The following is a 15,119-nucleotide window of genomic DNA, read 5'->3' as shown; positions in this document are numbered from 1 at the left end:
CCTGTAATGTGGGGACCAGAACTGCACACAGTACTCCAAGTGCGGCCGCACCAGAGTTGTGTACAGTTGCAACATGACGCTGCGACTCCTAAATTCAATCCCCCTACCAATAAACGCCAAGACACCGTATGCCTTCTTAACTACCTTATCTACTTGATTCCCAACTTTCAGGGATCTATGTACACATACACCTAGATCCCTCTGCTCCTCCACGCTATTCAAAGTCCTCCCGTTAGCCCTATACTGAACACATCTGTTACTCCTACCGAAATGAATTACCTCACACTTCTCCGCATTAAACTCCATCTGCCACCTCGCGGCCCAGCTCTGCAACCTGTCTAAGTCACCCTGCAAACTATGACACCCTTCCTCACGATCTACCACACCACCGACTTTGGTGTCATCAGCAAACTTAATAATCCACCCAACTATACCCTCATCCAGATCATTAATAAAAATTACAAACAGCAGTGGCCCCAAAACAGATCCCTGAGGCACACCGCTCGTAACCGAACTCCATGACGAATATTCACCATCAACCACCACCCTCTGTCTCCTATCTGCTAGCCAATTCCTGATCCAATTCCCTAGATCACCCCCAATCCCATACATCTGCATTTTCTGCAGAAGCCCACCATGGTGAACCTTATCAAACGCCTTACTAAAATCCATATATACCACGTCAACTGCCTTACCCCTATCCACCTCTTTGGTCACTTTCTCAAAGAACTCAATAAGGTTAGTAAGGCACGACCTACCTGCTACAAAACCATGCTGACTGTCTCTAATCAATTCATTACTCTCCAAATAACTATAAATCCTATCCCTAATAATTCTTTCTAAAACCTTGCCCACAACAGAAGTAAGACTCACCGGTCTATAATTCCCGGGGAAGTCTCTGTTCCCCTTCTTAAACAATGGGACAACATACGCTGTCCTCCAATCTTCCGGTACTATACCAGAGACCAACAATGACCTGAAGATCAGAGCCAGAGGCTCTGCAATCACCTCTCTAGCCTCCCAGAGAATCCTAGGGTAAATCCCATCCGGACCAGGGGACTTATCTATTTTCAAGCCCTCTAGAATATCCAGCACATCCCTGGTTTCAACTGCAATACTTTCTATTTTACACCCCTGCACCCCAGTGTCCTCCACAGCTACATTCATGTCCCCCTGCTTGAACACCGAAGAGAAATATTGGTTCAATGCCTCTCCAATCTCTTTCGGTTCCACACACAACTTCCCTCTACTGTCTGTAACTGGCCCTAATCTTGCCCTAACCAACCTTCTGTTCTTGACATACCTATAGAACGCCTCAGGATTCTCCTTAATCCTATCAGCCAAAGTCATCTCATGTCCTCTTTTAGCCCTTCTTAACTCCCTCTTCAACTCCCTCCTAGCCAATCTAAAGCTTTCTAATGCACTACCTGAGCCCTCAAGCCTCATCCGATCATAAGCCTCCTTTTTCTTCCTAACCAACGAATCAACTTTTTTAGTACACCACGGTTCCCTAGCCCTACCAAATCCTCCTTGCCTGACAGGGACATACCTACTGCAGACCCGCAGTAGCTGTTCCTTGAAAAAATTCCACATTTCGGACGTTCCCAGTCCCTGTAATCTCCTAGTCCAACCTATGCTTCCTAATTCTCTCCTAATAGCCTCATAATTACGCTTCCCCCAGCTAAAACTACTGACCTGAGGTTCATGCCTATCCCTTTCCATCACTAAGGTGAACGTAACCGAATTGTGGTCACTATCACCAAAATGCACACCAACTTCCAAGTCTAGCACCCGGTCTGGCTCATTACCCAGCACCAAATCCAATATAGCCTCACCTCTAGTTGGCCTATCAACATACTGAGTCAAAAAACCTTCCTGCACACTTTGAACAAAAACTGACCCCTCTAACGAGCTAGAGCTATAGCAATTCCAATCAATATTAGTAAAGTTAAAGTCCCCCATAACAATTACCCTATTACTTTCACTCCTAACCAGGATCGTCTCCGCAATCCTTTCCTCAACCTCTCTAGAACTTTTTGGAGGTCTATAAAAGACTCCCAGCAGGGTGACCTCTCCTCTCCTATTTCTAATCTCTGTCCATACTACCTCAACAGACAAGTCCTCATCAAACTTCCAATCTTTAAATATTCAATCTTTAAATAAAAGCAAAATAATGCAGATGCTGGAATCTCCCCTGTCCGCATACCCACAGCAGATAGGACCTGGGTGGGATTGTTGTAGGTGCAGGTTCGATGGGCTAAATGGTCTCCTTCTGCACTATGGATTCTACTCCTGTCCTTTACTTTTCCCAACGTTCCAGTGAATCCAAATGCAAACTGGTGGAACAGCACCTCATCCTCCGATTGGTCACTTTACAGCCTTCCGGATGGACACTGAGTTCAACAACTTTAGAGCATGATTTCTCTGCTCCACCTTCACCCTATTTCCATTTATTTCACTTCTTCTTTTCATTTCATTCATCCATTTTTAACACCCTTCATTCTCACGTCTATTTTTCCACTTCTCCATTCCCGCTCTCCATCTTGCTCCCAGCCCTCCCGCCTTTTCCCCACTCCGCCCCTCCTTATTTCAGGGCAACTGCCACATTCCTCAGACAGTCCCTTAACAATCTCTACCTCTGTTCCGCCATTCACACATTCTCATCATTTAATCTTTTAGCACCTCTCTCAGCCTTCTTCATCATCATTTACATTGATACGTCCTTGCGCGCTTTCTGCATGTATCACAGCTTGGTACGGCCCTTGCACTGACCGAGAAAACTACAAAGGGTTGTGAACATTGCCCAGTCTATCATGCAAACTAGTCTCCTATCCACTGATTCCGTCTACACTTCCCGCTGCCTCAGAAAAGCAGCCAGCAAAATCAATCACTAAATCTGAAACTGGAGAACGACAGAAGCTGATAGCATCTATACACGGAAAAGTCCAAACAATAGGGGTGAAAAATTGTGTATCAATTGTATGGCATGCGCTGGTATATTTAGGAATTTTTATATGAAGGCAAAGTCTTTCCATGTGGCAAAAATGGCATGGGAAAGATATTAAAATTTTAAGAGATACATGAGCAAGTCAAACCCAAATGTTGTGGGATAAAGATATTTGTTGTCCAAAAGGAATAGATTCTAATCAGCAGTAATCACAGCAGAACAAGGAAAATTCCTCTGGCGAAAATAAACATAAGGAGTGGCATGAAGACGGGAGAAGTGATTGTATACAGATATACTCTCTTCTATCTTCTTCTGATGGGGAAAAAGATCCAAAAATCTGAGGTCAAGAACCAATCGACTCAAGAACAGCTTCTTCCCTGCTGCCATCAGACTTTTGAATGTACCTTGCATTAAGTTGGTCCTTCTCTACATCCAAGCTGTGACTCTAACACTACATTCTGCACTCTCTCCTTTCCCTCTCTATGAACTTTGTTTGCATAACGTGCAAGAAACAGTACTTTTAACTGTATAGCAATGCATGCGACAATAATAAATCATAACAAATTTTTGTCTTTTGGTAAATCATATCTGATAATAAACATGGTTAATTTCTCTACCACTCTCTTGGCTGCAATAGTTCTTAACGGTATGATTTCAGGAAATCTTGTGGATATATCCATAATAGTTAACAAGTATTGACTTCCACGTTGCATGTTCATCAATGGTCTGACAGTCAACTAGAGTTCTTGTAAAAGGTTCTTCGAAAGCTGGAAGAGGGATCAAAAGTGCTGGTTTTATTGCTGATTGCAGTTTCCCTATTACTTGACATGTATGACATGTTTGACAGAATTTAATTACATCTTTATGTAGTCCCAGTCAGTGAAACTGTTTCTGTATCTTCACTTGTGTTTTTTAATTCTTAAATGTTCCCCCTAATAGGCTATCCTTAGAATCTCTTTTCCTATACTCTGGGAGTGATACAATTTGATGTATTTCTGCCCATTTGTCATCTGTGATAACATGTGTGTGAGTCTATTTTCTCATTAATGTGATCCTTTCTATAATAACATTCAGGAATACACTGAGCCTCCAATTCCATTAAGCTATTTGATAGATTTGTTTTAATTTGGAATTAATTCTAACACTCACTTTGAACACATCGGTATCTTTGCCTGTTCCATCTTCATTCAATTTACTAAAGATCGTGTCAGGTAACGTTATCTCACTTGTCCCATCCTGTGCTCTTAACTCTGTCTCTTGTCTTATGCGCCTGTGATCTCATTTGTACACCGTCAGGAAACATCCTAGGACGGTCTCTCTGCAAGTTTTCTGCAGCTGGACTTTCTACTGACTCTTCAAACACGGTAGGCTTCACTGCTACCCTGTGATCCAGATCTAACATTCCCCAGAACAAACTGAATCCCTGCAACTGGCAATGTTTCTACTATACCCACAAGCACTTCTCCCGTCTTTACGCCACTCCTTAAATTTATTTTCGCTAAAGGAACTTTTCTTGTTTCGCCAGGAATTTGGAAATTTGGCATGTCAGCTACGACTCTCACCAGCTTTTACAGATACAACCAGAAAGAATGATTTCTATGGTGTATCACAGCTTGGTATGGCTCCTGCTCTGCCCAAGACGGCAAAGAACTGCAAAAAGGTCGTGAATGTAGCCCAATCCATCACGCAAACCAGCCTCCCATCCATTGACTCTGTCTACACTTCCCGCTGCCTTGATAAAATAATAATTAAGGATCCCACACACTCCAGATGTTCTCTCTTCCACTTCTTCCATTAGGAAGGAGATACAAAAGTCTGAGATCACGTACCAACCAACTCAAGAACAGCTTCTTCCCTACTACTATCAGACTTTTGAATGACCTACCTTGCATTAAGTTAATCTTTCTCTGCATCCTAGTTATGACTGTAAACTACATTCCGCACTCTCTCCTTTCCTTCTCTACGAATGATATGTTTTGTCTGTACAGCATGCAAGAAACAATACTTTTCACTGTATGTTAATACATGTGACAATAATAAATCAAATCAAAATTGATCAGAACCTATTCCTTCTGAACAATAAATAACCTTATCCCACAACATTTGGGTTTGACTTGCTCGTGTATCTCTTAAAATTTTAATACTTTCCCACGCCATTTCTCCCACATGGAAAGATTTTGACTTCACATAAAAGTTCCTAAATACGTCACCCTCATCTGCACTTATATAATTGGTGCACACATTTACACCCCTACTGCTTGGACTTCTCTGTGTATGAACCCTATTGGCTTCGCTTGCTCTCCAGTTTTGGATCTAATGGTTCTTTTTTTAAGATTTATAACTCCACCTAGTTTTCCGTTCCCAGCATAAATGATTTGGCGAGGACAAGTTTATTACAACGAATGTATCCAACTTTCTTCATTTTTCGTGTTCCCTCAGCACCTTTTTTTTTATTTTGAGGTGAAGTTTCCTTGGGATTTTCAACCACACCCTCTCTTGCTTGACTGCTGTTTTTCCCCTTGCACCTTCCCATTTTCTATCTTTCTCAGATTTAGAAATGTGTCGAAATAAAAGGTTTTAACCTATGAACCAACTCATAATCATCAGCAAGCTCTGCCGCTTGGCTGGCAGTTTTAAAAATTTTTTCCGCTGCGTGAGTTCTTAGCACTGCAGGTAATGACACTTCTGAATTTTTCCAACAGAACAACTTCTCCAAAGGGCCTCAAGTTCTGTCTACTTCTCATGCTTTCACCCAACTACCAAAATTACTTGGTTTAACCCTTCCAAATTCAATACAAGTCTGTTCAGACCATTCCCTTATGTAAGTTTTGTCTGTGATCCTCCAGTGCTAACTCATAAGCACTCAATACAACTTGCTTCATTATACAGTATTCCCAGACCTTTCCCTTGACACTAGCCCCACCTACAAGTTTACTCCTTAAAACCTGGTGACCATTTCATCTGTCTGGCTATTTTCTCAAGGGTGTTTAAAAAGGTCTCAATGCCCCCACCCCTCACCAAATTTTGGAAGTCTCTGCACAAGTCTAAACATCTCCCCGTTAGGTTTGTATCTAGAACTACCTCCAACCGCTCTGATCTCTCTTTTCCTACTGCCCTCGTGAAGTTGAAACTCCTTCTCTTTCCTTTCCCCTCATGGCCATTGCTAACTTCTGCGTTTCAAGTTCAAGATTTTCACCTCGATGTCATTTTCTTTCGCTTACATTCCTAATTTCTTCTGGGAGGAGTTGGGCAATTTAGAACAAAGAACAGTACAGCACGGGAACAAGCCCTTTTGGCCCACCAGGTCTGTGCTGACACGGATGCCCCTCTAATCTAATATTTTCTTGCCTCTATGTGGTCCATATCCCTCTGTTTCCTGCCTATTCATCTATCTATCTATCCAGATGCCTCTTGAACGTTGTTATAGAATCTGCCTCCACCACCTCCTCCGGCAGCATGTTCCAGGCATTCATCACCCTCTGTATGAAAAACTTGGCCTTTACACCTCTTTTAAACTCCCCCCCCCCCCCCCCCACCCACTCTCAACCTATGCCCCTGAGTAATTGATCCTTCAACCCTGGGTAAAAGACTCTGACTATCGACTCAATCCAAGCCTGTCACAACCTTGTAAACCTCTATCAGGTCCTCCTCATCCTCAGACGTTCCAATGAAAACAATCCAAGTTTGTTCAACCTTTTTTCATAGCCCATATCCTCCAAACAAGACAACATCCTGGTAAATTTCTTCTGCACCCTTTCCAACAATTAAAGAAGAATATTTATTAACTTAAAAGGACATCACAAACACGCATGACAAGATGGAACTCTAATGCTCTATGACACTTAAGGACACTGATGGTTACACGCACATAGATTTGAGGACTTTTCATGAAAAACTATCTACGTTTTACCTGACTTACACCACTTTCTCTAAATAACATCCGATATTAAGTAACTCTATGAATTAAATCTGGCAAGTAATTACCACATAAGGCAGCTTCATCTGGGAAGTAATCTTCCAGTTCAGCAAAGATGGAAAATGGCTGCTTCTCTCAGGAGACTGTGGCTGCAACTTGCTGAAGTTCTGATGTTAGCTGTCTCTCCCCCTTTTCTTCTTAGTGTTCTACAGTTCTAACATTATTTTTCCTTTGATTTTATCCTTCTGTGCAGCCGGCTTTTGGCAGTTTTATGTCAATTTCCTTATCTTCACACTTTGAAGTTACCACTTCTATAGCCTCATTGATTCTCTGGTTACATATGTAAAATAGTTGCTTTCCACTGATAGGCTAATTCACCTCTCATCATTTCTCCAGCCGTCTGCCTCTAATCAACTCCCCACTTTTACTTTTTTTAATCTTTATTTTCCACATTTCATAACAACATGACAAAGTCAAACAGAGCAATGGATTGCCTGAGCTTACTCCAGCCCTGCAGGATGTGTTCCAGCCAAAACTTGAGAGAGACATTAAAAACCTGAACAGCCCGAGCACAAAACTTAACTAAAGCAGGACAGGTTTAAGCCAGGATCAGAGTCGCTGGGATTGCACTCCCAAACATCAATCCAGAATATTCACCAATTCCAGCAAGGCAATTTTTGCACATCTCTTCTCCATTTTGCACAACTTCAAGCCAACAATGTCTTGCAGTATTTTATCCTTCATGAGGTCTAAATGCAGAGCTACTCTTCAATGGCTGCGCTGGGGTTACGGTAGTATTCACCAAGCCAGAGGGTTTGCCCAGGGCAAAGTCTTTTGGCTGTTCCATTAGATCCAATGTCAACAAATCCAATTCCTGGAGGAAATTATCTTCATTACAGTGGCTGTCGCTCTGGTTTTGAGATTGTAATTGCTGTGTCCTGTGGAGCTGATATGAATTGTTTGAGGGTGTTCCAAATTTAGCAACAACTCTTCATGGTGATCATTGATGTAAATTTCAAGAATGAAGTGGAGAAGTATGCACAGTCAAATTTTAGTTATTTTCATGCGTAAGATTTTATTCAGATCAGCAAATCAAGTTAATTATAGTATTAAGTTCCAGAACTAAACAGCAACCAGACTTGATGCATACTATAAGCAACCTATCAAAAAGATATGTCAGCAGCACTCATTTCCAGATTGCTATTTCAGACTTTGTGCTATTAACAAGAAACCATTGACACAATGAAATGATGTAATAGGTCCAAAGATACCAGGACAAAGGCAATACCACTGAACAATGCATTGTGTCTACAGTTTGTATGGAAGATAAATACAATTAGAAATTGTTGGCCAATTAAATACCTGCATTCAAAAGCCTTTGAGTTAATCATATTTACAGTTATCCTTGCTTTTGGCCTCTTATCATTATCAATTCCTTAGCCAAATTCCATTTACGAGCTGTGGTCAAAAGTACAATGAGGTAAGCGCCCTGCACAAGGAAAAAAGTATTTGACCACACTTCGTTAAACACGACTTAATAGCAAAGGTGAAATACAGCCACCATATCCTGTTCAGGCTAACAACCTGTTTACGTAGTTTTAAAGACTGGATCTTGACGGTGGAATCATCTCTTCGCATGATCAACTGCACTTAAAAGCAATGTTTGCCTTCTTTGAGGCTCTGCAGTGAAGAGAAGACGTGGCTTCAAGGAAAACCAGAAGATATAGGGGCAGAATTAGGCCATTAGGCCCATCAAGTTGCTCCACCATTCGACCATGGCTGATACGTTTCTCGACTTCATTCTCCCATCTTTTCCCCATAAACTTTAATCCCTTTACCAATCAAGAACCAATTTATCTCTTGTCTTAAATACACTCAAAGACTTGGCCTCCACAGCCTTCTGTGGCAATGAATTCCATAGAGTTACCACCATCTGGCTGAAGAAATTCCTCCTCAGCTCGATTCTAAAGGGTCGTTCCTTTACTCTGAGGCTGTGCCCTTGGATCCTAGTCTCTCCTTCTCCACATCCACTCCATCCAGACCTTTCAGTATTGTGTAAACTTCAGTGAGGACCCCCCCCTCCCCTCCCACCATTCATGTTGTATTTTCAGTAAGGACATCAGAATTTTGTAAAGAAAATTCTGAGTCAAGAGACATAATTAACACACAAGTACATATCAGTCCATCTCTACAGCTTTATTTAGTAGAAAAAGTAGCTCCATTTTCACTGGCATCAGAAACATTGCAAAGCTGAGGTGCTGGGGGCAGTATGGTGGCACAGTGATTAGCACTGCTGTCTCACAATGCCAGGGATCCAGATTTGATTCCCGGCTTGGGTCACTTTCTGCGCGGAGTCTGCATGTTCTTCCCATGTCGGTGTGGGTTTCTTCCAGATGCTCCGGTTTCCTCCCACAACACAAAACACATTCACGTGAGTTACCATAAGAAATATTCCACCACAAACTAGATTTGCATCTAAAATTACTCTATTAAAATACACACTATGCATAGTGGCATTATTTGACACGTTGACACTGCTCAAAAACAATGGATTCCTTGTGGTTTCCAATGGCACAGTCAGGTGTAAAATACTTCAACAAACACAATCTGAAATAACTGACCAGCACAATACACACTGCAGTTTAACTGGGGAGGATCACGGGAACATGAGTTTAAACTGTATAAGATTAGGAATAGACTGAATGTTAGGTAGCCTTTCCTTTCCCCGAGTACACAGAGATTCTGGAATACACTGCCAACTCTCTGCCTGTCTTCAATGGAGAGATGGGACCAGTTCTTTACACAGGTTTTTTTTTACACAGAGGGTGGTGGATGCCTGGAACTCACTACTGGGGGAGGTAGTGGAAGCAGATACGGTAGTGAGTTCTAAGGGACAAATACATGAATAGGATGGGAATAGGGGGATATGGTCTCTGGAAGGGTGGGGAGAGGTTTTAGTTCAGTCGGGCAGCATGGTTGGCGTAGGCTTGGAGGGTCAAAGGGCCTGTTCCAGTGCTCGTAATCTTCTTTGTTCTTGACAAGAATGAAGGAGTGAACCTGAAAAGAAAGCAGTTGGGCCGCAGCTGGTTTCAACTGGTTGCAAAGGTGGCAGAGGAATTTTCCAAAGTACCTTTTCCCCTTCTCGACCCTGGATTTCTTCTATTGTTGGATCATCTATTGATAGACCATTTGGTCTCTTCCTGCCTGTCAAATTCATGTTTACATCACCCTACAGAATTTCATACATTTAGAGGCAGGCGATGGCCTAGTGGTATTATCGCTATTAATCAACAAACTCAGCTAATGTTCTGGTGTTCGAATCCCGCCAAGGCAGATGGTGGAATTTGAATTCAATTTTTTGAAAATATTTGGAATTAAGAGTCCACTGGTGGCCACAAAACCATTACCAATTGTTGGAAAAAACCCATCTGGTTCACTAATGTCCTCGAGGGAAGGAAATCTGCCGTCCTTGCCTGGTCTGACCTAGATGTGACTCCAGACTCACAGCAACGTGGCTGACTCTCAACTGTCCTCCGAAATGGCCTAGCAAGCCACTCAGTTCAAGGATGACTCGAGATGAGCAATAAGTGCTGGCCAGCCAGCGACACCCATGTCCCACAAATGAATAACACCCAGTGAATACACTACCGCATGGATCTACGAATACACTACCTTAGCACCCAGGTTCAGAACTGGAGTCCAAATACTTTCAAACAGGGGAAATACACAGCCATTGCTTAACCCGTTACAGAGCATATAATCTGCTTTTGAAATGACTTGAGCTTCTTACCTAAGCATTTTTGTTAAAAGGAAACACAGCCCCTTGCAAGTTTCAATCTACATATACAGCTGACAAGACATTTGTTCAAAAACAGACTATTGGCATTGAAAAGTCATTCTCAAACTGCACAAACTCCAGAGATTTCAGCCTCGTGAAACACTACTGATAATACAACAGTGTTGTGAAAATCAATTTCAAAATTGGTCAAATTTTTGGCTATTTCAAAATAAAGGCATGATTCTCAGCTTATTTAATGAAAACATGTGATTCTGATTTTTTTTTGAAAATCCTATTATTTGCATTTAATTTCTGCTTCCACCAACTTTTCTCCCTCATCTGCTTTCTTGCTCCTGTTCAAATTTGCCCTCCATATAGAATCCCTACAGTGTGGAAGGAGGCCATTTGGTCCATTGAGTTTGCACCAACCACTATTCCACCCAGGTCCTATCCCCACAATCCCATACATTTACCCTAGCTAGTTCCCCTGGCACTAACGGTCAATTTAGCATGGCCAATCTACCTAACTCACACATCTTTGGACTGTGGGAGGAAACCCACACAGACATGGGAAAAACATGCAAAATCCACACTGACCCAAGCCGGGAATCGAACCTGGGTCCCTGGCGCAGTGAGGCAGGACCACTGTACCACCGTGCCTCCCATTCCTGCAGCATCATCCATCCCTAGTGTCTCTTAAGAGAGACAAATGCACTGGGGCACGCAATGCAGTTCCTCCTCTCCAATTTGCTCCAACAAGTATGTGGTCCAACGACCAATCTCTCTCCAGATCCAACCATCTGATCTGGCCTTGCAAGTCTTATCTTTCTCCTACCCACCTCCTCCACCAGGGAGTCCCTGGGGCCAGCTACCTGCTGGTGTCAACTTCACACAGTGAAAGGGAGGCACTTTTTGCTCAAGTATAAACTCTACAGCGGGACGGGTAAATTCGGCAGGAGATACGAGATGTGACACTATAGACATGTAATGACATCTAATGTCTCCAAACCCCTCGGCCAGAAGCTCACCAAAGCATCCCGGTGCAACCGCGGTACAAGTGCAACATGTCAATGTAACTTTTCGCACCGGGAGTTACAAACTCATGTAACAAAATGATGCGCAACTCGGTTTCAACGACTCAACTCGGGGTGTGCATCTTAATAGAGTCCTCCATCGGACTGGGGAGGCAGTCTCGAGTTGGAAAACCCATCGTTCACACTTTGTAATGATGGGGATTTCTCATTCCTTCCCCCGCGCCGCCCGCAAGGAAATAGAGAGCGACATTCAACCCCCAGTGCATCCAACCCCAACTCTACCAGTCAACTTGGAGGCAGTTTCAGGAGAGTGGGAAACCACAACTCCTGGCCATCGTCACCACTGCCAGTCAGCCCTGCACCCACACACGGCAGGTCCACCAAAACATGTCAACTTTGCATTGGTGCCTGGCTGGACTTGTACATTTCCATCGCATTTCTCAACAAGAAGCGGTCACACCGCCCCCTCTCCTTCCCGTCTCTGTCTCTCACACAAGGCGGGGGGAAAAAGCCTCCATACAATCTGATAAACAAGGATTGGAGGGGTGGATATTGTGACAACCCCCTTACACGCTTGGCTATCCAGTTTGTACCAAGTGGCTATTTTTAAACCACTTGCAAAATTACCCCAGGAAGTAATCATCATGCAAGTGCCTCCCTGACCCCAGTCTTGTCTCTTACCAAAATACTGTATGATTTCTCTAAAAACAAAATTCACATCTGGTTCACTAAAGCCATTCAACCCAGAAAGAATTAATCCGTCCATATATACTACACATGCATCATGCAACACTTGTGACACTGCAATGCTTGGGAGGTATATGACTTGCCCTATGACTAATAAGGCAACACTGTATATATATATAAAAAATTACACACAGCACCTTAATATCATCTAACCACGAGAAGTACATTCACATTACTCTCTTCCGAGCATTTCATTAGAAAACTGGACTTTCCTGAGACATCATCAGCCAAAAACACATCTTACCAGCTGCTAAATATGCTTTTACAACACACTTATTAAACATAAAAAATGTGTATCAATTAAAATCCAACCTGTCAATCCCCCCCCCCCCCCCACACACACCTTACGGGTGCGTTGTTTTAAAAAAAAAACCAATTCTTCCAGCCAGCAGAATGCAGTAAGAAGGTTAACATATAAATATAATACAAATAAAGTAGATTTCACAGGACTAAAAGGTACACACACAGAGAGGTGGGGAGGGGGGGGGGGGAACGGCGCAAAATAAAGAGTGTTAATGAGATTTCCAACTCCATCCACTCTTGAGCTTCCTGCACTGAGGATGCGAACAGAAAAAAAGTGCAGATCCGTCCTGTCATTAAATTAGTGCGTACACACTTCATGCTGCACTCATTCCTCCCACTACCTCGCCAATTGGACTTCTATCCCCTCCCTGCCTTCCCTCTTCTCCAGCCTCTGGTCATTGTAATCTTGCATCTATCTGTCTGCCGCCCCCCCCCCCACAACAACTACCCCCCCCCCGCCCCCAACTCCCCCCCGCCCCCCCATTCTCAGATGCAACCGCTAACTCAACCACCACCACTCCCCCCCCTTCTCAAAGGCCTATCATCCAGCAATGCATTCAAAGCATGAAAAGAGAAAGCTGTGCCACAGCGCTCCCATCCCACCGCTTCTCAATTCTTTTTCTCTCTGTGTGCAAGAGAGGGCGAGAGAGAGAGAGAGGGAAAAAATGCAAGCAAGCAAAGCCTCCTTAACAGCTCCAGCTACTTTCTAAACGCTTCCCCCTCGTGTTGTATCTACTTGGAGGTGGAGGGGGAGGAGGGGAGGGAGGGAGGGGGGGGCTAGATCAGCAATATATCCTTGTAAAATATTAAAGAGCAGTACCTCGTACAGATCTCCTGAAGCCATCCCGCTTCTAGACGTGGTGGCTGCTTGCTTGCTGCTTGCTGGTGTTGCTGCTGCTGTTGTTTTGGCGGCCGGGTTTGCCTCTAGTGCTCCTTTGCAGGCTGACATACACATACACACATTCACACACACACACACTCATATACAGGGGACTGAGTTAATGCGCAGAATCCGGTGCTAGCGTCGCTCTCTGGCTACACTGTAACAGGAGGAAGTAACCAAATGCCCCATCCAATCCTGCGGCGCCTAACAAACTAACACGGCCAGCCCCACGTGTGGGAAGACAGGGGACAAGTAGCGAGACACACACACACACACACACTCACGGAGATAACACTTCTCCCTTAGCAATGACTTCACCTGGCCAGGCTCTCTTACCCATTCCCCCAACACCTGAGCACAGAAGAAATACATTTTTTTGTTACATTCTCAATGGTTTGTCGACGTGTCACTGCTTTGCAGACCAAAAAAGAACTATTCCTCATTTCTTACTAGAATATGTTTCTGCTTTGGCGTTTCTTGAAAGTCACCTTCTCAATGGCAAACCAAGTTTACTGCAAAATATTTACAATTTCTAATTAATGTGTTCTTTTGCGTTGGTTTTTTTTTAAGTCACCTTCTCAATGGTAAACCAAGTTTGCCACTGGTTTGGATTGCCAAATGTTCACTATTTTTGATTAATACATCCAGGCAGCATGGTGGCGCTGCTGCTGCCTCACAGCGCCAGGGATCCAGGTTTGGGTCACTGCCTGCGCGGGGTCTGCACATTCTCCCCGTGTCTGCGTGGGTTTCCTCCAGATGCTCCGGCTTTCCCCCCACAGTCCAAAACACATGCTGGTTAGGTGTATTGGCTGTGCTAAATCCTCCCTCAGTGTACCCAGACACGTGACAATGTCACATTAAACATGTAGAAATGTATTTCCTCAGCGCTCAGGTGTAAGTGGCATGGGGACTAAGCCTGGCCACGTAAAGTCATTGCTAGGGGAGAAGTATTATCTCCGTGTGTGTCACTACTTGTGACACTAATAAATACAGAAACTTTTGCATTGGCATTTTTTGTCTCCTCAATGGTGCACCAAGTATGTCACTGATTTGGAGAGCAAAATATTTACAATCTTCAATTAATGTGCTTTTGCGTTGGTATTTTTCAGCCACCTTCTCAACAGTAAACCAACTTATCACTGCTTTGAACTGCAAAATGTTAAGTTTTTAAATTAAAAGTGCTTTTGTATTGATATTTTTGAAAACCACATTCTCAATGGTTTGGCAATGTACTTTGGAGAGCAAAGAAATTCACAACTTTTTAATTAAAATAACTTTTGCATTGGTACTTCTTTTGTCAAATTCCCAATGGTACAGCAACGTGTCAAAACATTGTGGAGAAAACGCTTTCAATTTTTTAATCGAAATATTTGTTTTTTTTTAGTTGTAAATAATTGGTCCACCCATATTGATGTTTTGTCCTGTAAATGTAGTTGGATTTATGTAGATAAGCACCTATACATTTGTGGTAGGACGGCATCAATTTACATTATGACATTTGTGATATAGTC

General features: G+C 43.1%; 1 protein-coding gene across 1 annotated transcript in view; it reads right to left on the bottom strand.

Annotated features, from left to right (window-relative positions):
• Positions 1-13,679, bottom strand: part of LOC145341782 (chromodomain Y-like protein 2) — a 128,417-nt gene extending 114,738 nt beyond the window's left edge. The window contains exon 1 of the mRNA XM_080186709.1: positions 13,546-13,679. Coding sequence (XP_080042835.1) covers positions 13,546-13,674 — 129 coding nt within the window. The 5' untranslated portion in view covers positions 13,675-13,679. The remainder of the gene's footprint in view (positions 1-13,545) is intronic.
• Positions 13,680-15,119: the final 1,440 nt, after the last annotated feature.

Source organism: Carcharhinus amblyrhynchos, chromosome 4, assembly GCF_965287045.1.
Source record: "Carcharhinus amblyrhynchos chromosome 4, sCarAmb.v2.hapA, whole genome shotgun sequence".
NCBI classification, from domain to species: Eukaryota; Metazoa; Chordata; class Chondrichthyes; order Carcharhiniformes; family Carcharhinidae; genus Carcharhinus; species Carcharhinus amblyrhynchos.
Note: the sequence above shows the minus strand (reverse complement) of the source record. Positions and strands in the feature narration are given on the sequence as shown.